Source organism: Erythrolamprus reginae, chromosome 2 (genome assembly GCF_031021105.1).
Source record: "Erythrolamprus reginae isolate rEryReg1 chromosome 2, rEryReg1.hap1, whole genome shotgun sequence".
NCBI classification, from domain to species: domain Eukaryota; kingdom Metazoa; phylum Chordata; class Lepidosauria; order Squamata; family Dipsadidae; genus Erythrolamprus; species Erythrolamprus reginae.
In genome coordinates this window covers 161,042,316-161,065,247 of record NC_091951.1, presented here as the reverse complement: position 1 = coordinate 161,065,247, position 22,932 = coordinate 161,042,316, and the positions used below count along the sequence as shown (strand labels likewise).

Sequence of the window (22,932 nt, the reverse complement as noted above, 5' to 3'; positions counted from 1 at the left end):
GAGGTTGCAGTAACAGCAGCTACGGGCTCCAGGGATGTCTGCTGGTGAGCATTTGGTCCGCTGCATTCTCTACCAACAGAAGCTTCCAGATGGCGATTAAAGGCAGCCCTGTGCATTGCGGTAGTTGAGACAGGTGGTGATATAGCTCGGCTTTTGGAGAGACAGATTTTCAATTTTCCCCTTGTTTTGGTTTTTACTTTTTCCCACATGAAGTTTGCGGCCTCCGCAGGTGAAGATTACCAGCTTTTCACCAGCGTTGCATTCACGTGTTGACAATAGTGGCATGAGGGAGTAAATTGAAGTGAAATTTCTCCCATTTAACCCACTGGTGGAGAAAAGCTTCACCTATTCTATGTTAACTTTACTAACCAAGAAGCAGTACTACTACTACCACCACCACCACTACTACTATTACTATTATTATTACTATTCACAAAAAACAGTAATACACAGCAAATGAGATTGCTATGCTGGATTTTGTATCATAATATCACAAGTCGAACACTTCCCAAGCGCCTAGGACTGTGTGATGTATTTTCGTATGATGCTCGCAGATCCAAATACAGTGGCCTTTTGCAACTGACAGATTGTGATTTTTGTCAGTGTTTCTTGTTTTCAAATGCTGGCTGAGGTCTTTTGGCACAACACCCAATGTGCCGATTACTACTAGTTGGTTTATGCCAGAGTCATCGTAGTTTGATTTTAAGATCATGATATCGGCGACGTTTTTCTTGATGTTTTTCATCAATTCGACTGTCACCTGGTATGGTGACATCAATGATCCACACTTTTTTCTTTTCCACAATCGTGAGATCTGGTGTACTGTGTGTCAAAACCTGGAAAAAATTACAAAATATCACGACCTGGCCATTGAAACTTCCCGGCTATGCATGAAACATGTCACAGTTTCATCCATTGTCATCATGTGGTACCACTTGGTACCATGTCCAGGAATTTCACAAAACACATCAAGAAATTGCAGCCTCCTACAATAACACCAGCGGAACTGCAAAAAACTGCGCTGCTCAGAACATCATATATTTTAAGAGGATACTTGGTTGATACCTAGGATGCTGGCTGCAACCCGTATCAACTGTTAACCCCAGTCAGTAATATTTGTGACCCTTAATGTTCCGTTGATTGAGTTTCATGTTTAATGAATAAAAGAGATAATAATTATATAAATTCAATGGTGTAAAGGACTTTTACCTCCTGTAAGGCGTTGTGGCTGGCTCTGGTCCAGCTCCTGCCCCAGGGAATGTGGAGGTGGATACAGGGGAAACTTCAACATGTCATAGGCCTGTGTTATTGCCGACAGAGTCAGTTGAGAGTTTAGTTTCCTCGGACGAAGAAGAAGGTGGGAGTGACTTGGAAGAGGGGGGCTTGGCACATAGCCCAGGCAGTCAATTTCCATTATCTTCCATTGATTCGGATGAAGATGTCTTGGACCCACGCAAGTGCAGAATTATGCGTAGAAGAGACCAATTAAGGACATATTACAGGAGATAAGAGAGGCCACCTGTGTTTGGGTGGGGCTCCAGTAATTAGGGCTGCTGCTATAAATAGCAGCGTGTGGGTTTGGCCGTTGTGGAAGAGTATCTGATCACAGTTCTTCAGGAATTGTGTGTGGCTGTTTTCTGAACTTTGTTGATTTTTCACGCCTTTGAAACCAAAGCAGAGCAGTGTGTGTGTGTGTGTGTGTGTGTGTGTGTCTTACTTCGTTGGAAGAAGAAGGGGTGTGAAGTTTCTTCACAGCTGCTAGCTAAGTACTTAATGACTGCTTAAGGGAAATTGTACAGACTACCCGGTTGTTTTGGGACGAGTGCTCTTTGCAATACAAAAAGAGTGCTTAGTTTATTTTGAATTTTGTGATAAAGAACATTGTTTTGAATTTTCAAACGTGTGTGTGTCTGAAATTTGTACCTGTGAATTTTCGGGAGGCTCCTACCAGAGAGCCAGGCAGAACATAAGGAAGTAAGTGTCAAGTGCCAGGATAAGGTTACAGGTAGATCTCCTTTAATGATTGCTTTGTTTAGAAACCGTTACGACAATGTTGAAAAAGTAACGGTTCTCATATTTATGCTTCTCACAGCATCCTCATGATCAAGATTAGGGTATTTTGCAACTGAGAGGGTTGGGATTTACTACAGTCACAGCATCCCGCAGTCCTGTGATTGTCATTTACACACTTCATAGCCGTCCTTCTTCTGACAAGCAGGGTCTTCCGACATTGCAAGTCGCAGTCGTGTTGTGTCTCACTTAATGACTGGCAGAAGTGAGGGAGGGAATTCATTGTGGTTATGTTATGTTTTCCTTGACAACCCTGTTGCTTAGCAACTAAACGAAGGCTGTTTCTAGTTTGATAGTAAATAATGCACACTTTGGTTTATCTGGAACCAAAGCAGATTTTATTAGGGAAGGTCTTCCCTGCTCATTCTAGGACTATTGATGACCAGTTGGATATGTATTTATGTGCACAATCTTCCTGTGAGGGCTAATGCGGGTCTATAAAACCAGAGCATGGACTGTAAAGGTGTCTGCTAATGCATTGTTTTCCCTTCCTGAAGGCCTTTTGCGATCCTCCTTCCTTCTTTTCTTCCTAGGCTGTCTACAGGTTTCCTGATCAAGTCTGGCATGTGGAGCTCTTGCCCCTCCACCATCAGCTGTATATTCTCTGTGCTGGAGTTGGCATTTATTGCGTGTCCTTGGACTATCAAAGCAGGTGAGGGATGGGATGGGATTGCGTTAAGTATTTCAAGCTTCCTCCCTTGCTTAAAATTCTTGAGTTAAAGGCTGGAGTGATCACATAGGCTAGAACAGAGGTAGGTGAAGTGGGCTCTTCTATGACTTGTGGACTTCAACACCCAGAATTCCTGAGCCAATCATGCTAGCTGTCATAGAAGAGCCAACTTTGCCTACTACTGGGCTAGAACATAGAATTATAGGGATGGAAGGGGCCTTGGAGTAGACCTTACACTAGTGATGGTGAAACTTTTTTCCATCGGGTGCTGAAAGTGCATGTGCACATATTATCACGCCAGTGTGAGTGTCCACACCCATAATCCAATTCCTGGGAGGGAGAAAATTGCTTCCCTGTCCCCCTGGAGGCCCTCTGTAGGCCCGAAACAGCCTGTTTCCCAACTTTTGGTGGGCCCAGTAAGCCTGTTTTTCACCCTCCCCAGGCTCCAGCGGCTTCCCTGGAACTTAGGGAGGGAAAAAACACTCTCCCACATCCCCCTGGAGGCCCTCCGGAAGCTGAAAATGCCCTCCCAGAGCCTCCATGTGAGCAGAAAAGCAGCTGAAGCTGAGATAGGGCAATGGCTCACGTGCCGGCAGATATGGCTCCATGTGCCACCTGTGGCACCCATGCCATAGGTTCGCCATCACAGCCCTATACCCTTCACGACAAATGACTGTCCAGTCTTTTCTTGAAAACTCCCAGTAATGGAGCACCCATAACTTGATGCAAGGATAGGTTATAGGATGTAGGATATAGGATAGGATAAGTCTGATATGTTGGCCAGATGTGGCCGATAGAACTGCTTTTGAGCCTATGGAGGTCAGATAATGCCAGTTAATGGGCTGGATTTCTATGACCCGTAGAAAAATCTGATTGGGAGCTTTGGGAATGATCTTGCTGTTGATGGCATCTAGCTCCTGATGCTTATAATAGAGGATGAGGATAGGGTATGTATGAAAAAGTGGGGTGTGAAGGAAGCAAGTGGCATCTCTAAAGTAGCAAGAAGAAGAACTTGGATTCTTCTTGCTTCTTTCCAGAGAGTTGGGAGTCATGGGCAAGAGAAACAAAGGCAAAGATACTTTAGATTAGGAGAACAGAAGATTGTTGAAGTTGCAATACATAACAGTGGGGTGGGATATGGCATTTTCAAGACATACCTCTCACCCATCTCTGTTACTAGATTCTGAGCCAACAGCAATTTTCAAACCATGTTCAAGAGCCAGGAAGCACAGTTTAATAAACACATATTGATATTACAAGACATGTGTCGCCAACAGCTCTATGGGTAGAAGTCTGGCAAAAGTTGAATACTTATGGCAAAAGGGCTTTTACATGGTTCTCTGTGTCAGTACTGGATTAGTAGGATGTTTTTATTAATGAAGAATGTGATCTTAAACAAGGTGTATCATCCAAAATCTGAAACCCAGACCCCCAAGAATGAGCAACAAGCCCATCTTGCCCAATGTTATACACACCCAGTTTTCTGTCAGTCAGTCAATTAGAATAGAATTGGAAGGGACTTTGGAGGTCTTGTAGTCCAACCCCCTGCTCAAGCAGAAGACCTGTCCAGTCTCTTCTTAAAAACCTCCAGTGATGAAGTATTTACAACTCTTGATGGCTAGGTGTTTCGCAGGTTAGTTCATCTCACTGTTAGGAAGTTCCCCTAGACCAGTGATGGGCTACCAAACTTTTTACTGCCACATTGTGGCCGTGGCTTATGCATTTTGTTTCAACATCTTTCAGTGCAAATTGGGTGCTCTGGGGTGGAGCTCCAAATTTTCCTACTGGAACTGCATTCCTGACCGTTCCCGTAGGAGCCCATCACTGCCCTGGACACATGGGGAGGCTATCACAACATAGAATCCTGAGCATTGACTGGAATCTTGGCATTGTGGAAATCAAGACTTGTCTTTTCCTCCCACCACCATGCTTGCACAGACAGTATCTGTTGGGCAGTGTTGAGCATCAGGATTTAGCAACCATTATCTAGACCAGTATGTTCTGAGGACCTCTGGAAGTCCACCAAGATCTTCTCAAGCTCTTGGAAATCAAAATTATTTGCCAAATATTAAAGCTATTTGCAAAACTTTAAAGCAATGTTTCATTCTTCTAATTTTTTTCTTTGTTAAAAAATAGGGTTTTTTCATGAAAAAATGACATCAATATCTAATAGGTTTAATTTTTACATGATTCGATGAATAAACAGTTCGTGAATGTGTCTGTTTTAATCTTTTAATATAGTAAATATTTATAGATAAAATCCATAAAAATTATAAGATCTTTTGGAATTCTCCCTAACTTTTAAGCACAGGAAAAAATCCTAAGAACAAAAGAGTTTAAGAAACATTGGTCTAGACCAGTGTTTTTTAACCAGTGTGCCACGGCACATTAGTGTGCCGTGAGACATAGTCAGGTGTGCCGCAAAGCTCAGAGAGAGAAAGAAAGCAAGAGAGAGAGAGAAAGCAAGAGAAAGAAAGCAAGAGAGAAAGAACGAGCGAGAGAGAAAGAGAACGAGAGAGAGAAAGAAAGCAAGAGAGAAAGAGAACAAGAGAAAGAAAGCAAGAGAGAGAGAGCAAGAGGGAGGGAAGGAGAGAGAGAGAAAGACATAGAGGGAGGGAGGGAGGGAGGGAGGGAGAGAGAAAGAGCAAAAGAGAGGAAGGAAGGAAGAGAAAGAAAGGAAGGAAGGGAGAGAAAGAGGGAGAGAGAAATAGAGTGAAAGGGAGGAAGAGAGATAATTTTTTGTCCAAACTTTTTTTAGCTCCCCCCCCCCCCCCCCCCGCCCTGGGTCCCAGGGTTTCGTAAATGTAAAAAATGTCCTGTGGCTCAAAAAAAGGTTGAAAACCACTGGTCTAGACGACAGATTTCCTGGTGATTTTCTGGAAGCTGTTTGGTTAGCATCTTCAGAGGCAGGATAACCCTCCAAAACATCTGGTGAAACATCAGGAAATTGGTTGTCTAGACCATGATAATTAAATCCTGAAGCTCAACACCTTCCTGAGGTTGCCTTTCCTTATCTAGCAAAACTGTTAATACAGTCATGCAACAGGTGCAAATGGCAGCTTCGCACCTTGCGGCTTTTAATGGAGACTGGGTCAAGGGGAACATTCAAATCTCCCTGCCAGTCCCATTGACCCAGATAGCGCATCTCCCCTAATTTAGCCTGTAGGAACACATTAGAAATCTGCAGGGGGTCCTGTTCTTGGCTCTCACATCTAGGTTGTGTCCCTTGGCTGTTGGTGTGCATTCATTTTTCCCCAGGTTCCAAGCAGCTTAAAAAAAGAATTCTTATAGGCAAAAAATAATTATAGAAAAAGGAATTAAGGGGCTGGAACTCCCCTCCAGAGATGCTGTTCTGTCCGTCTTAACCCAGCTGTCCCTATTCTTGAATCCCGCTCAGCGAAGCGGATGCTAAACCTTGTGATTCTCCAGTGCTATTTCCGGGTTTTCTCCCTTTGGCTACTCTGAGAGGTTTTTCTTGTTTGCTTTGAAGGTTAGTGAAGCAGACGGATGGCGAGGATAGCGACTGCTTTTCCAGCCTCTTCCCCATGGGCTGCGATGCCTGCTCTCTCCCGGATGCCAACCTTTGCACCTTCACGCTGCTCAACGATGTCTTGGTCACCCTTTCCCAAGTCCGAGAGAAGTGGTGCATGAATCTCCACAAACTCCCCGGCCCTGAAGGCCAGGAGAAATTGCCACCTCAGCCAGTCAGCCACGTGGACATCACCACCAGCACCAACAACGACGGCGACCTGTCTTTAGCCCACTTCCTCCCGGTGCTGTGTTGTGCCTCTGCTCCTGGCGCCAGTGACCATTGGGAGGGGCTTCGCCATTCTGGGGGGTTCGTGCTGGAGGAGCCTCTCTTCAGCCTCCTTTTCGGCGTGGACGCTGCCATGCTGGATTCTCCCATGATCCTCTGCGGCTTCCCCGATGGGCAGCTGTGTTCAGTGCCTTTGAAGGCCCTGAACTCGCCTGGAGAACACGGCTGGGAAGACTCGCCCGTCAAGATCCTCCACCACCTGGAGGAGCCCGTGGTCTTCATTGGGGCTCTGAGGACTGAACGGAAGTCTCCCGAGGCGGAGGAGCACCCAGCCTACGGAGGCTTGGGTTGTGACTGTGTTGTGGCTTTGGGGCACTATGGCAAAATGGTGGCCATCAAGGCCTCCCAAGGAGAAGAAGTCAAAGTCCCAGAGCTCCGGGAGTATTATCTACAAGGGCCGGTTCTGTGTGCAGCTTGCAGCGGGGGAAGCTGCATGTACTACAGCACCCATTCTGACATCTATGCAGTTGACCTGGACAGCAACACACCTGAGGCCGAAAAAGTGGAGGCTCCGCCAGGGACCCTTCCTTCAGCTGTGTCTCCCGCCAGCTTGAGCATCTGCAGTGTGGTGGCGCTTTCCTTATCTTCCCGGGAGTCAGAAGGTATCAGACCATCAGAACAGGTCTACGGTCTAGAATGGTAGAGTAATCCTACTTATATGAAGTTCTGCAATAGGATACAGTGATACCTTGTCTTACAAACTTAATTGGTCCCGGGACGAGGTTCTTAAGGTGAAAAGTTTGTAAGACGAAACAATGTTTCCCATAGGAATCAATGGAAAAGCAATTAATGCGTGCAAGCCCAAAATTCACCCATTTTGCCAGCCGAAGCGCTCGTTTTTGCGCTGCTGGGATTCTCCTGAGGTTCCCCTCCATGGGAAACCCCACCTCCAGACTTCTGTGTTTTTGTGATGCTGCAGGGGAATCCCAGCATCGCAAAAACAAGCGCTTTGCTGGCAACGGAAGTCCAGAGGTGGGGTTTCCCATGGAGGGGAGCCTCAGGGGAATCCCAGCAGCACAAAAATGGGTGCTTCACTGGCAATGGAAGTCCGGAGGCGGGGCATCCCAGTGGTGGCGGTGGGTTTGTAAGGTGAAAATAGTTTGTAAGAAGAGGCAAAAAAATCTTAAACCCCGGGTTTGTATCTCGAAAAGTTTGTATGACGAGGCGTTTGTAAGATGAGGTATCACTGTACATCCTATTGAACCTGTTCGTACAGGTAGTCCTTGACCAGTCATTTAGCAACCATCCGAAATTATAACCTGGAAAAGGGATTTATGGCCTGAATTGCAAGTTCTGAAAGTTGTGCCCGTCCATCCCCCATGCTTTGGAGGCAGCACTTTGGGTGTTTGGCAATATAGATGCCTTCATGGCCGTTTGTAGTGTCCCACAGTCACGTGAACATGCTTTACGATGGTTTTGCTGGAATCCAACACTTCCAGTTTTGGGCAGAGCCATGCCATAACGACAAGGGGTTCATTTTATGACCTAAGTTCACACTTAGGATTGCCATGTTTGCTTAATGACCACTGGGGGGGGGGGGAACGTAAAATTGGGTCAGTCACAAATAGTTTTATGGCCATTAAAATTTACAAGCGGAACGAGAAGGCCCCATTATGGCTGTAACCATAGAACTACCAGTAGTAAATTATTAAGAGAGACAAATACGAGGAAATAGTGGTATCTTGACTCAGATATGAATCAAGTGCTGATTCATATTTACACTTCTTTTTCTGAAAATGAATTTGTCCATGGAACAGATGGTCCTCAACCCATGGCCACAATTGAGTCCTGAATTTCCATTGCTAAGCAAGACGACAATTGTGAGTTTTGTCCCATTCTATGATCTTCATTTACCCACTCTGGCCACCAGTGGTTAAATGAATCCCTGCAGCTGTTAAGATGATAAAATGGTTGTTAAGTGAATCTGGCTGTGAAAAGTGTAAAAAACAGTTACAGTGTTCCCTCGATTTTTGCAGGGATGCATTCCGAGACCGCCCGCGAAAGTCGAATTTCCGCAAAGTAGAGATGCGGAAGTAAATACACTATTTTTGGCTATGAACAGTGTCACAAGCCCTCCCTTAACACTTTAAACCCCAAAAGTGCAATTTCCCATTCCCTTAGAAACCATTTAGATTATTACTCACCATGTTTATTTATTAAAGTTTATTAAAAAAAATATTTATTAAAGGCAGACGAAAGTTTGGCGATGACACATGACGTCATCGGGCGGGAAAAAACGTGGTATAGGGAAAAAACCCGCAAAGTATTTTTTAATTAATATTTTTGAAAAACCGTGGTATAGACTTTTCGCGAAGTTCGAACCCACGAAAATCGAGGGAGCACTGTATGTCGCTTTTTTCAGTCGCATGGTAACTTCAGATTGTCAGTGAACAAATGGTTGTAAGTTGAGGACTACCTGCATTACTTCAAAACAAACGGGACCGCATCCAGAAAAGCTCAAGAGAAGATTTTTTTCAACGCTGACCTTTTCTTCGGCCCAAAGTGGCCTTGAGAAAAAACCTTTTGTCTCTTCCCAGGTTGGTCAGGGCAGCAACTAAGCAGGTTACTGCATTGGGCTTGCGAGATGACTACATGAAAGAAGAAAGTTGTCTGCTCCTTTGTTCCAATATGTCAAACAATCCCCAAGCTGCAGACTTTAGTCAGGAGATAGAGATTCCTAGTCAATCCATCCTTCAGCTTGTGGTTTTGGGGAAGGACCTGGGCAGGCATTTTAAGATTTTGTCCAAGATTGGGCAATGTTTGTGTCCAAGGCTGCCTTGAGCAGCTTCCACACCAAAATGCAGTGGCACCAAAGTGAGGTCTTATCTGGGCAATAAGGTCATCACACAAGCATCGCCATGTTATACTTATGTCCCAGTGTTTGACGCGGTAGATAAATTGCAGCGGGGGAGAGAAGTTATCAGTACCAACCGGGGGTCATTTATCCCCAGACACTCATTTGGTGATAGCTGCAACACGTGATCATATAAAGTGTGTGTGTTTGTGTGTGTGTGTGATTGCAAGTAGTCCTTGACTTACGACCACAGTGGAGTCCAAAATTTGCATTGCGAAGCATCCAGAAAAGCTCAAGAGAAGAATTTCTTTAACGCTGACCTTTTCTTAGGCCCAAAGTGGCCTTGAGAAAAATACCTTTATTTGCGTTGTGTCCCATTGGATAACCTTTATAACCTTTTGGTTGCCAAGCAACCAAATTTTGATCTCACAGACCATGGGGATGCTGCTGATGGTTGTAGGGATAAAAAATGGCCATAAGTCACTTTTTCCAGTGTCGTTTTAAACTTCAAATCAGGGCTGGGTTCCTCCCAGTTTGGACCGGATCACCTGAATTGGTAGTGACCTGCTAGTGACCTCACCGAACTGGATCGACTGGTGCCGATCCTTGGGCGCCGCCATCATTTTTTGAGATTTTTAAGCGAAGTTTTTACTGTTTTGAAGTGTTTTCCTGTTCTGCTGCTTGTAAAAGGGCCCCCCCACCCACCGCCTCTATACCAACCTTTATTCCTCCGCCCGAAGCACAGCTGATTAGCTCCTCAGCTCTGTTTTGGGCTGGTTCTAGCTATGGAGCATGCACAGATGTAAAGTTGCACAAATTGGAGCACGACGTGCGAAACGTCGCAATGCGAACTGGTGGCGAAGGTAAGTGGAACCCACCCCTGTTCAAATGGTCACTAAAGAAATGGTTGTAAGTCAAGGATTACCTTTATGTTGTCTACGCCAGTGTTTCCCAACCTTGGCAACTTAAAGATACTTGGACTTCAACTCCCAGAATTCCCCAGCCAGCAAATGCTGGCTGGGGAATTCTGGGAATTGAAGTCCAGATATCTTCAAATTGACAAGGTTGGGAAACACTGGTCTACGCAAATAAGATTCTCCAGTTTTTTCTCCTCTTGGAAGAGTAGAAGTTCTCAAGGTTCTGGAATAGAATAGAACAACAGAGTTGGAGGGGACCCTGGAGGTCTTCTAGTCCAACCACCTGTTTAGGCAGGAAACCCTACACCATTTCAGACAAAGGGTTATCCAACCATTTTCTCTCTCTTTTTCTCCCTTTTTAATGACGGTAACCTTCTTTCAGGTCTTAGACGTAGTGTACCTCTACTACAGTGATGGCGAACCTATGGTATGGGTGGAACAGGTGGCACATGGAGCCATAACTGTTGGCTCACCAGCCATTTTCCTAGCTCAGCTCCATGTGTGTGCTGTCCAGCTGACTTTTGGCTCGCACGGATGCTCCGGGAGGGCATTTTTGGCTTCCAGAGAGCTTCCTGGGGGATGAGAGAGGACTTTTTTTACCCTCCCCTGGATCCAGGAAAGCCTTTGGAGCCTGAGGAGGGCGAAACACGAGCCTACTGGGCCCACCAGAGGTTGGGAAACAGGCCGTTTCCGGCCTCCAGAGGGCCTCTGGAGGGTGGGGGAAGTTGTTTTCATCCTTCTCGGGCATTAAATTATGCTTGTGGGCACTCAATAGTGCGTGCACACACTCGTTTGGCACCTGAGGAAAAAAAGGTTCGCCATCACTGCTCTAGTATATTGCCCAGGGATATCAATTTGCCTGCGGACATTTTCCCGTTTGCCTTAAAATTTGCTAATCTTCGTAAGCTTTTCATGTTTAATAAACAAAGGCAATTAATGCAAAACTCTTTTAGGGTTTTGTTATGTTTGTTTTTTGGTTTTTTTTTTTAAAGGAAAGCTGGCATGCTGTAAGGTGAAGTCACAGGCTCCAGTCCAGCGTGATAATTTCCAGAAATGTCTCCAGGCTCCAAAAGGACTTTAAAAAATAATAATAAGAATAATAAAAAATAAAACGAAAGTGTATGTGGCTATAGCCTCTTATCTAGCTGCCCGTAAAAATGACAGAAGTAAGTAAGGGTTCGTAGAGTGCAGTCTGCAGGAGGAAGAGCTGGCATACTGGTAAATTGGTGCTTTGTAGCCAGTTAGTTCCCCGTGCAGCTATTTTGTGAACGGGCAGGTTGCCCAACTCGCAAGATGTTCACTAAATGCCAAATCTCCCCGTCATCCACTCAAGGCTAAAGAGATCCTTAGCTTCTATTCTGGTTTTCATGTGGGGCATTCCATTCAAAATGCCAGGAAGGCATTCTGCTATGTTTCAGAAACTCTGAACTGGGGGACAGCAAAACTGAATTCATAATTAGATAACGACTCTGTGGTCTTAGATTGCCTAGACCTGGATCAGCTAAAATGTTCATTTGTTTTCATCACGACTTCCCCTGACCGATTTGTTTAACCAATCCCTGTTAACAGGAGAAGTTCCTGAGGATTGGAGAATGGCCAGTGTTGTGCCTATCCACAAGAAGGGCAGTAGAGAAGAAACTGGTAACTACAGGCCAGTTAGATTGACATCAGTTGTAGTTAAAATGATGGAGACTCTACTCAAACAGAGGATAAATCAGCACCTAAAAAGCAATAACTTATTGGACCCAAATCAGCATGGCTTTACTGAAGGCAAATCATGTCAGACTAATCTCATTGATTTCTTTGACTATGTCACAAAGGTGTTGGATGAAGGTGGTGCCGTGGATATTGCCTATCTGGACTTCAGCAAAGCCTTTGATACGGTTCCACATAAAAAGCTGATTGATATATTAGTGAAGATTGGACTTAATCCCTGGATAGTTCAATGGATTTGCAGCTGGCTGAAGCGTAGATATCAGAGACTTGTTGTTAATGGCGAGTATTCTGAGCAGAGATAGGTTACAAGCGGTGTGCCACAAGGGTCTGTTCTGGGTCCTATTCTTTTTAATATGTTTGTGAGTGACATAGGGGAAGGTTTGGTAGGGAAGGTTTGCCTATTTGCCGATGAGTCTAAAGCGTGCAATAGCGTTGATATTCCTGGAGGCATCTGTAATATGGTAAATGATTTAGCTTTACTAGATAAATGATCAAAGCAATGGAAACTGCAGTTTAATGTTTCCAAATGTAAAATAATGCACTTGGGGAAAAGGAATCCTCAATCTGAGTATTGCATTGGCAGTTCTGTGTTACCAGAAACTTCAGAAGAAAAGGATTTAGGGGTAGTGATTGACAGTCTCAAAATGGGTGAGCAGTGTGGTTGGGCAGTAGGAAAAGCAAGTAGGATGCTTGGATGTATAGCTAGAGGTATAACAAGCAGGAAGAGGGAGATTGTGATCCTGCTATATAGAGCGCTGGTGAGACCACATTTGGAGTACTGTATTCAGTTCTGGAGACCTCACCTACAGAAAGATATTGACAAAATTGAACGGGTCGAAAGACAGGCTACAAGAATGGTGGAAGGTCTTAAGTATAAAATGTATCAAGAAAGACTTAATGATCTCAATCTCTATAGTCTGGAGGATAGAAGGAATAGGGGGGACATGATTGAAACATTTAAATACGTTAAAGGTTCAGGAGGGAAGTGTTTTTAATAGGAAAGTGAACACAAGAACAAGGGGACACAATCTGAAATTAGTTGGGGGAAAGATCAAAAGCAACATGAGAAAATATTATTTTACTGAAAAAGTAGTAGTTCCTTGGAACAAACTTCCAGCAGACGTGGTTGGTAAATCCACAGTAACTGAATTTAAACATGCCTGGGATAAACATATATCCATCCTAAGATAAAATACAGGAAATAGTATAAGGGCAGACTAGATGGACCATGAAGTCTTTATCTGCCGTCAATCTTCTATGTTTCTATTATTTTTATAAACAACTCAAAGTGCAAACATATTTAATACTCTTTCCTTCTATTTTCCCCTCAACAACCACCTGTGAGGTAAATTGGGCTGAGAAAGAGTCACCGAGCTGGTTTTCAGGCCTAAGGCCAGACTAGAACTTCACCATCTCCTGGTTTGCACCCTTGTGCCTTAATCACTTAGCCAGTGATGGCAAACCTGTGGCACTTGAGATGTTGACCTAGCTCACCTCCAGCACGCATGTGCCAGAGCTGATTTTCAGGTCACGGGAGGACGTTTTCTGCCTCTGGGGGGCTGGGGGAGGACACTTTCACCCTCCCCTGGCTCCAGGGAGTCTCTGGAGTCTAGGGAGGGCGAAAAATGGGCCTTCTAGGCCCAACTGAAATCGGGAAATGAGGGGGAGGTGGGGTGAAGCATGCATGTGCAGGGGATAGGGGCGCATTGAATTATGGCTGTGGGTGCTCACACATGCACGATAGCACTCATGCTTGCACTTTCGGCATCTGAGGGAAAAAAGGTTCGCCATCAATGTACGAGACCAGAATTGAACTGTAGTGAAGGCCTGCTACTGGAACAGTAAGGTGCTCTGCTCCGGTAGCGATTTTAGGGATGCTGTGTGAGCCTGATGCATGCACACGTGTGCCCCCGCGAGATATTTCGCTTCTGTGCATGCGTAGCAAGTGAAATCTTGTATGAAGACTTGCGCGGGTGAGATTTCGGCATGCGCGGAAGCAAAAATATTGGTGAATATAGCCGAAATCTCGCTCAGGCGAGCATCTTCACACAAGATTTCGCTTGCTGTGCATGCGCAGAAAGAAAATCTCGTGCAAGTGGGCGCGCCTGTTCCCGCAACGGCATCAGAGAGCGCACCAGTAGTGCCTAAGACAGCAGGCCTTCCCTAGTGTTGTGGTTGGCTCTGGCCCAGCTCCTGCCCCAGGGAATGTGGAGGTGGAGGCAGGGGAAACTTCAACATGTCCTAGGCCTGTTTTGTTGCCGGCAGAGTCAGGGAGTGCAGTTTCCTTGGACGAAGAAGAAGGTGGGGGTGACTTGGAAGAGCGGGGCTTGTCACACAGCCCAGGAAGCCAATCACAATTATCTTCGGTCGATTCGGATGACGAAGTGTTAGACCCACGCAGGCGCAGACTTATGCATCGAAGAGACCAATTGAGGAAATATTATAGGAGATAAGAGAGGCCACCTGTGTTTGGGTGGGGCTCCAGTAATTAGAGCTGCTGCTATAAATAGCAGCGTGCTAGTTTGGCCATTGTGGAAGATTATCTGATCGCAGTTCTTCAGGATCGTGCCTCGCTGTGTCTGAACTTTGTGGATTTTTCACGCCTTTGACACCAAAGCAGAGTAAAGTGTGTGTGTGTGTGTGTTTCACTTTGTGGGAAGAAGGAGGGCTGTGACGTTTCTTCACAGCTACTAGCTAAGTACTTAAGGACTGATTAAGGGACTTGTACAGCCGACAAGGTTGTTTTTTGGGAAGAGTGCTCTTTGCAATACAAAAAGGGTGCTTTGTTTCTTTTGAATTTTGTGATAAAGGACATTTTTTTTGAATTTTCAAATGTGTGTGTGTCTGAAGTTTGTACCCGTGAATTTTCGGGAGGCTTCTACCAGAGAGCCCAGCAGAACACCTGGTGGAGGCCATTTTCTATGGCTTCTTCATATCATACTTGCCCAGTCAAACAGGGATGCCTTGATTTGCGGTGAAGTAGCTCAGCCCTTGCAACTTTGGGGAAAGGCTTGCATGGTCATTATATGTTAGTGTGTGATACTTTCTTGTTTCGGGGTTTTTGCACAGAGAAAAGCTTTAAGATCAGCTTGCATCAACTCAGCCCCATGAAGAAAACAGGAGGGTGGAACTCCAGTTCAAGAGCTCTGCCTCTTTTCAGCAAAAATGGCTCTGAAATGTTGTAACCTGGCGTGGCGAGGTTAAAGCAGTTTGCTGTTCGCCCCCCTTTTCTTCCTTTCTTGTGCAAAACATCTGCATTGTGCTTGCTCACCATGCCAGAGGCATTCAGATCCTGCATGCAGGAAGCAGGCTTCCTTTCTAGCAAGGATTGGGGGCCATTTGTCTCCCCCTTGAACACAAAGGAGAGGGGGGGAAGAAAGGAGGGGGGTTGCTTCAGCTACCAACACAGTTTTAGGAAGCAAATGACTTTGCACCCAACCTTTGCCATAACCCGGTGTATTTCCCAGGTATGGTGGAAAGGCCTTGTCTAAAGGTGCTGCACTATTATTATTATTATTTTGCACCAATGGACAAGGGATAAGCAAGCAAGGAAACTGGGAATGTTTTGTTTGTGTGGACAAATGGTAGTGGTGGTGAAGCAGTTTCTGAGAGCAGCAGGGAGGAGATTTAGTATTATGCAGCATGTGTGAAGCTGGCTGTCTGGCCCACTAGTAGCTTTATTTTTAGTGCTGCTTTAATTTCTGAGCTGCTAATAGGCTTTTTTCCCCCTCCTTCAACCTTCTTTACATGCTAATGAGATCCAGCAGCAAGTTTTATGTTTAAAAGGCTCCAATTCTCAGTTCAATCCCAGATCTTGTTGTGTGTATGTGGGGGGCAGGGGGGCGGTTGTCCCTGTAGCTCTTCCTTTTTCCAGGGGCTCTTTTTTCAGTTTTGAGCCCTAATTTCTTCCATTTTAGGATGAAATTGTTCTATTGGAAAGTTTCATTAGCAAGTAAAACGAAGCATTCAGCTAGGTAAGATTCTGGAAGGGACCTTACCTGGATATACAGTTCCCCTTCTCTTTCTTCCTGGAAGTAGGTTGTCCCATTTTGTTGTTCTCCCCCACAACTTTCAGCACCATTCCCCACTTTATTCTTTTGATGGGGAAGATGCTCTATCTGTCTGTCTATGGCAGTGTTTCCCAACCTTGGCAACTTGAAGATATTTGGACTTCAACTCCCAGAATTCCCCAGCCAGCAAATGCTGGCTGGTGAATTCTGGGAGTTGAAGTCCAAATATCTTCAAGTTGCCAAGGTTGGGAAACACTGGTCTATGGTATCTATCTATCTTCTCGTTTATACCCCATCTTTATAAACAACTCAAGCCAGCAAAAAAAATCTAATGTTCCTTCTTCCTTCTTCTTCTTCCTAAATTCCCCACAACAACCCTGTGAGGTGGCTTGGACTGAAAAAGAGTGTGGCCCCAGCTGGCTTTCAGGTCTTGAATTCTCAGTGTCCCACTTTCTATATGAAGCATTGGCCTCTGGAAAGGGCAGGGTGCCTGCAGGGCAGCAAACAGCTGGGGTCTTGCTTTTGGGTAAGAAATGGCGAAGGAGAAAGGGAAAGAGAAGAGGAAGAGGAGGAGGAAGAAGAGGAGGAAGAGGAGTAAGCTGCTGCCATCTTTTTCTTCTGCTGCCTTTTCTTTGATCAGCTCTGAGTCTGCTGTGTTTCTTTTTCACTCTCTAAGCCTCTCCTGGGGCCACCGATTTTCTCTGTTCCCTGGAGTCGGTGAGTCTACAATGGCCTTGCTCTCAGCATGTGTGCGGCGGCGACTGAAGTTACTTTATGTGCACAGAAATTGATCTTAGCTCTTCCAGGACAGGCTGAGCCATGCTCTCTTCTTGCACGTCTTTCTGCAGGCTGAGAAGAGTTATCCATCGGTTAATACACAGGCAGCTCAAATCCAGGCTGGATGTACACCCATACCAATACGCCACTATCCATATACCTACAACGTAGCCAATACACTTTTTAAATCCCTGTTACCTCTTTTATTTCCCCTGTGATCTTTTTTTGCCCCTGTTCGACTTCCTCCCTCCAATGTAAAATATCCTCAGTCCCCTTTCCAACTTTTTATCTTTTTTCCTGTATAGGTGGGCACGTTTCCAGATAAAACACTGCGCTTGCAGCCACCTGCCGTTTTATTGTAATAAATGCGGTGGAGTTGTGGTTTAATTGGCAACAGGCCTGCTTCTCTTCTCTCTTTTGCGAAAAGGAAAGACTCTTTTGAATATCTGACGCGGCAGGGTTATCGAGGGGCGTGTGCACAGACAGAGACAGTGGTATTTCAGCTTTTTGTTGCATCGTGAAAGCTGTCTTCCAAATGCCGGTTAGATTGCCCATTCCTTCCTTCTCTAAGATTGTGTAACTACACCCTCCAAACCAGCATAGTTGTTACAGAGCGTTTATAGTCAGTTGGTTCTAGGACAGTGTTTTTCAAACTTGGCTGCTTTTAAGATGTTCTTCAACTCTCAGAATTCCCTAGCCGGCATGTTTTGCCTGTTTGGCAAAAAATTAAGAAAAACATTTTTTAAAAAAATTGTGTATCTCATGGTTTGAACGTTTTATTTTCTCGACTTCCAACAGCAATTGAGCTCAAAATTCCTCTTGCCACCTCTGATAAGTGAATCACTGCAGTTCTTAAACTGGCAAGACAGTTGTTAGCTGAATCTGGTTTCTCCATTCATTTTGCTTGTCAGAGGTGACTGCATGACCCCGGGATACTGCAACCACTACAAATACAAACTGGTTGTTGAACATCTGATTACGATCATGTGACCCTGCTGCAACGGTCATAAATCACACTTTGCAGTACTGTTGTAATTTCTAACGGTCACTAAATGCATGGTTGTAAGATGAGGATTGTATTTATTAGTTTTTTTAATCCCACATTTATTACTTTATGTATCTCAAGACATAGCTAATATTCCATCTGCCATTCTCTTATTTTCCTCACAACAACCATCCATTATAGGTAGGTTGGGCTGAGAGAGAGAGTGACTGGCCCAAGGTCATCCAGCCCATTTTCGGGCCTGAGGCGGAATTAGAATTATAACGCACAGTCTCCTGGTTTCTAGGCCAGCATCTTAAAACCACTACCTCCAACCTTGGCAACTTTAAGACTTGTGGACTTCAACTTCCAGAGTTCCTCAGCCAGCAAAGTTCTGGGAGTTGAAGTCCACAAGTTTTAAAGTTGCCAAGGTTGGAGACCTTTGCACTAGACTACACAAAGTGAACACAGGTTTAGAAAGCAATGACATCTATTTGTGTGACATTTATACATTTATTACATTTCTAGGTCGCCCATCTCCCCTACAAGGTGACGCTTGTGCAAGAGATTCCACAGTAGGTGGATCAGGACGAAAACTAAATCTGATTTGATTTACTTTTGAATTAATTTAAAATTAAATTCTATACCATTATCCTGTCCGGCCGAAGCCATCATTTTTGTGTTGGAGACTTCGGCCTGCCACAAGTAGAATAGTAGTGGGAATTGATGAGGAGTGGTTGCATGAGAGGGAAAAATACTAGCCACAACAAATTCTTTCCAGAGATTCAAGGTCATCTTTTGTTCAGCACCAGCTGGAAATACAGGGGAGGATCGTGGACGTTGAGAGAACCAGAGTAGTCCATGTGAGGAACTTGTGGGTGTTGGGACAAGGGATGAACCTTAACCTGGGTGGAGAACTGTAGGAAAAGTTAGTATCGGGTTGACTACAGTTCGTAATCAACTTGGCTCTGTTAATAAATTGCAACTTGGAAGAAGACCAAGGTTTGGACTCTGATTTATTTCTCAGATGTTAATTGGAGCGCTGACATTATTATTATTATTATTATTATTATTATTATTATTATTATTATTATTATTATTATTATTTATTAGATTTGTATACCGCCTCTCTCCGAAGACTATCCTTCCATTGAGTTTAATCATTTTTGCCTCCAGTGACACTAAATATAGTAATATGGGAGCTACTTCGGAGGTCTCTGGTGAAGGCTCTTTAAGGCTCTATGTCACCGTCACCCTTCTAGTTCTGCTTCTCTGATCTATTGCTCGTTGGGAGGCAGACTGCAATCTTCCCTGTGGTGTTAACTCTCTCCTCTGTTTGTCTCCTCCTCTTCTACACTGCCACCAGGCCCAGGAGAATCTGAACTGCTGGCTCTCTCCGCCAAAGGCCGTCTCATGACGTGTGGCTTGTGCAGCCCAGATGATACACAGCCGCTCAAGATGAACGCTGACAAAGCTGGACAGAGGATCAAAGAGCTGCTCTCTGGGATCGGCCATGTCTCTGAAAGGTAAGAGTTGACCTCTCTGTGAATAGCATCCCCTGCATATAGAGTACAAATTTGGCATTTTTGCGTGTGGGGCTTGGGAATAGTGATAGCATTTAGACTTATACAGTAGTACCTCTAGATACGAGCTGCTCTACATGCGAGTATTTCAAGATACGAGCCACGAGGGGAGAGACATTTCTGTTCTATTCCCGAGCTCAAATTCGGGATACGAGCCGAGCGTCCACTAGGTGGCGCAAGAATCCTTGCTTTTGGTTATCTCGGAGGGGAAAAACAACTTGTTCCAGATACGAGTTGCCTCGAGATACAAGCTCCCTTATGGAACGAATTATGCTTGTATCTAGGGGTACTACTGTATACCACTTCATAGTGCTTTTACAGCCCTCTCTAAGCGGTTTACAGAATCAGCATATTGGCAGTATTAGTTAAAAGTAATGCGATGGGAGAATTTAGAGAAATAAAACAAGCAGCGATAGAAAGCGCTCAGGCAGTAATAGTCTTGGGTTGGAAGGATGCGACAAAATGGACAATGCAAAATTAGTACCAGTACATGGTGGACCATATTCAATTTGAAATTATGGATAAAAGGAGGAATTTGGATAATGAAACTGACTTGAGACAACTGATGGGACGGTGGGACAAGGGAAGACGATATAGGGTGAGTAGAATCGGAGACCAAGCTACAAGGAATAAATTGGAATCACTATAATATGTAAATAGATTCATTGCTCTTGGGTAAAAATGGTTTATACAAGAAACACCCCCGATTTGGTGGTGGGGTATGTATGTTTGTCGGGTGGTGGGCACTTTTTCACTATACACTTGTTTTATGTTGGGTGTATCTAAAAATTGTTAAAAATCAATAAAAATATTTAAAAAAAAAAACAGAATCAGCCTATTGCCCCCAATAATTTGGGTCCTCATTTTACCCACCTCGGAAGGATGGAAGGCTGAGTCAACCTTGAGCCCGTAGTGAGATTTGAACTGCTGAACTACAGTTAGCCGAAGTAGCCTGCAGTGCTGCACTCTAACCCCTGCACCACCTTGGCTCTTCCTGGGAAGCTCACCAGGAAGTATTTACTAATGCTACCTGGATTGTCCTGCCCTGAGCAGCCTTTTCCAGTATTTGATGCTAAGCCCTGCAGTGCAAATTTGGGTGGTATCCCAGAGTCCATTTGGAATTGGGCAGCATATAAATTCTATTAATAAATAAATGAATAAAATAAATATTGCTTAGGGTTTCTTTATCTTTCTGGTCCCTGCAGAGTGTCCTCCCTAAAAAAAGCCGTGGACCAAAAAAACCAAGCTTTGACATGCCTGAACCAAGTGATGAACGTGAGCGCAGCTTTGCTTTCAAGCCAGAATGGTCCAAAGCCCATCACTTGCACCATCGCTGCTCATTGGAGCCATATGCTGGTTCAGGACACCTTGACAATCTCCTGCATCTTGGAAAACTCAAGCGAATGCAGCCTGGAGCGGGGCTGGACCTTCTGTGTCCAGCTTTTCGCCAACTCCTGTGACTTTGAGGAAACCGCTTCCGATTCTGCCACCACCTATACCTTCCCTATTGATCAGCTTCTTCCAGGGAACAAGACGGAGGTGACTCTCCCAGTCAGCCCCACTGAAGGCTCCAAGCTGAACCTGCCTTTCACTGTCTCCTGCTCCCTCTACTACAGTTTGCAGGAGATCTTAGGCACCGTGTCTGAATCCAGTGAGCTTCTGGATGACCTCTTTCCAGACGATTCCCCGGGCCTTGCTCTGGACAGAGAAGGTATCTGCCTGCCCTTGAGGGAGGACACCATTGACCTCCTGCAGTGCCTTCGCTTGGATGACAACAAGGGGACGTCCGAAGCTAGCCCACCAGCGGTGGCCATTTCTGTCCCTGGGGATCCAGTTGAAAACTTCCTGAAGTTATCTCTCAAGAGCGTGGAAGGGAATGATGAGCTTGTCCCCAAAGGGTTGAGTATCCTGGATGAAAATTACTTGGCTCCAACTGTAGCTTCGATCAAGGTGTCCTCTGAACTGCTGAGAACTTCCTTGAAGGACTTCTGTGAAGGTGTGTGTGCTACCTGCGAATACCTTTAAACTTCCTGTCTTTTGTCCTCTCCTTGCCTTTCATTAGGTTTTAGCACCTCCAAGGCCCACCTGCATTGACCGCTCCCATGGTTCGTTTGGTCTGAAAACAACAGTGTCTCTTATTTGCAAGGCAGCTGTTGTGAGAGACCTGGGAGGTCTCGCTTGTCAATGGACCAGTTAATAATGTTCTTGGCTGAATGATGTGATGACAGAACTTCCTGTAATTTTGTTTTGTTTCTTTCTCTCTCTCTCTCTCTCACACACACACACCAAAATTCTAAAAGAAGAGTTGGAGCTCCTTGGTTCTGCAGATGTTGCTACACAGCCAGCCAACAGAGCAGTGATGAGGGATGCTGGGAATTTCAGTCCTGTAGCATCTGCAAAGTCCAGGTTTCCCATCGCTGTCTTAAATAATCTCTTCCAGAATCAGAGAATGTCAAACTAATAGACTGAAAGCCAGCAGTAGGTTACTTTTGTGATTTGATGTGTTTTCCACCATCAAAAAGCCTGCAAATGACTCCCAGATCCTTTTTGAGTTAGCAGGGAACGGTGTTGCAGCCAAACCCAGTGACAGAAGCTGGATGACTCTTCTCTTGGCAATTAAAAATAATGCAAGTAGTGTGCTACGTCTATGAGCAAATCCTCATCTCCTCATAATCTTGAGAATTAATTTCAGCCCAGACTAGAGTGGATACTTAGCCAACACAAGCAATAAAATGTTTTCTAATGATACTTAAAATTTTATATTTCTATGATGTTGGGCATACATTTGCATAATGGTTCTCAACAAAGTGGTGTTGCAGGGAGAAAGATGGCGAGATTTGGAATATTTTGCAAGGATTGCAAGCAGCGATAGACAGATATTGTAGATATTTCCTTTGTCCATCTTGCTGGAACAGAGATCTAATACCTATTGGCAGTATAGGTTTTTAGATTGATGTATTTAAATATATATATATATATATATGATGGTCATGGTATATTCGGGTTTCATCCTGTGTAGGATTTAGAAATTTCTGGCGACGTTTTGATGTGGTCCCACTCGTCATCTTCAGGCTGGTGCTTCTGTCCTTGTTCTAGGGTGAACAGTGTTCACCCTAGAACAAGGACAGAAGCACAAGATGACGAGTGGGACCTCGTCGAAACGTCGCCAGAAATTTCTAAATCCTACACGGAAAGAAACCCGAATATACCAAGACCTTTATACCTGTACCATATCTATTTCTATAGATCTATCTCTATATATAAATTGGAGACTGCCCATCTCACTCATAGACAACTTGGGAAGAGGCTACAATTAAAACGGAAAGCATAAAATTATTGTGTATCTTTTTCTAAAAAGTCCATTGGGATTCTTTTATTTGAGATATAATGAGGTACCATCTAGATCCGATGGTGAGAGATATTGAGAGATATGTATGGCTTTTACTAGGGTTTTGTAATTATTTTTTAAATTGTTCTTTTAAATATTGTTTTTATTTTGTTCTAAGCCGTCTAGAGTCCTTGAGGAGTTGGGCAGCATATAAATTGGATAGATAGATAGATAGATAGATAGATAGATAGATAGATAGATAGATAGA

At 44.5% G+C, this 22,932-nt stretch overlaps 1 protein-coding gene across 2 annotated transcripts in view; it reads left to right on the top strand.

The window, feature by feature from the left end:
* FAAP100 (FA core complex associated protein 100) overlaps positions 1-22,932 on the top strand; it is a 44,295-nt gene that overhangs the window by 4,901 nt on the left and 16,462 nt on the right. For both annotated transcript variants that reach the window (XM_070740217.1, XM_070740216.1), the window contains exons 3-6: positions 2,604-2,722; positions 6,231-7,159; positions 19,120-19,279; positions 20,542-21,332. In XM_070740217.1, the coding sequence (XP_070596318.1) occupies positions 2,604-2,722; positions 6,231-7,159; positions 19,120-19,279; positions 20,542-21,332 (1,999 nt within the window). The remainder of the gene's footprint in view (positions 1-2,603; positions 2,723-6,230; positions 7,160-19,119; positions 19,280-20,541; positions 21,333-22,932) is intronic.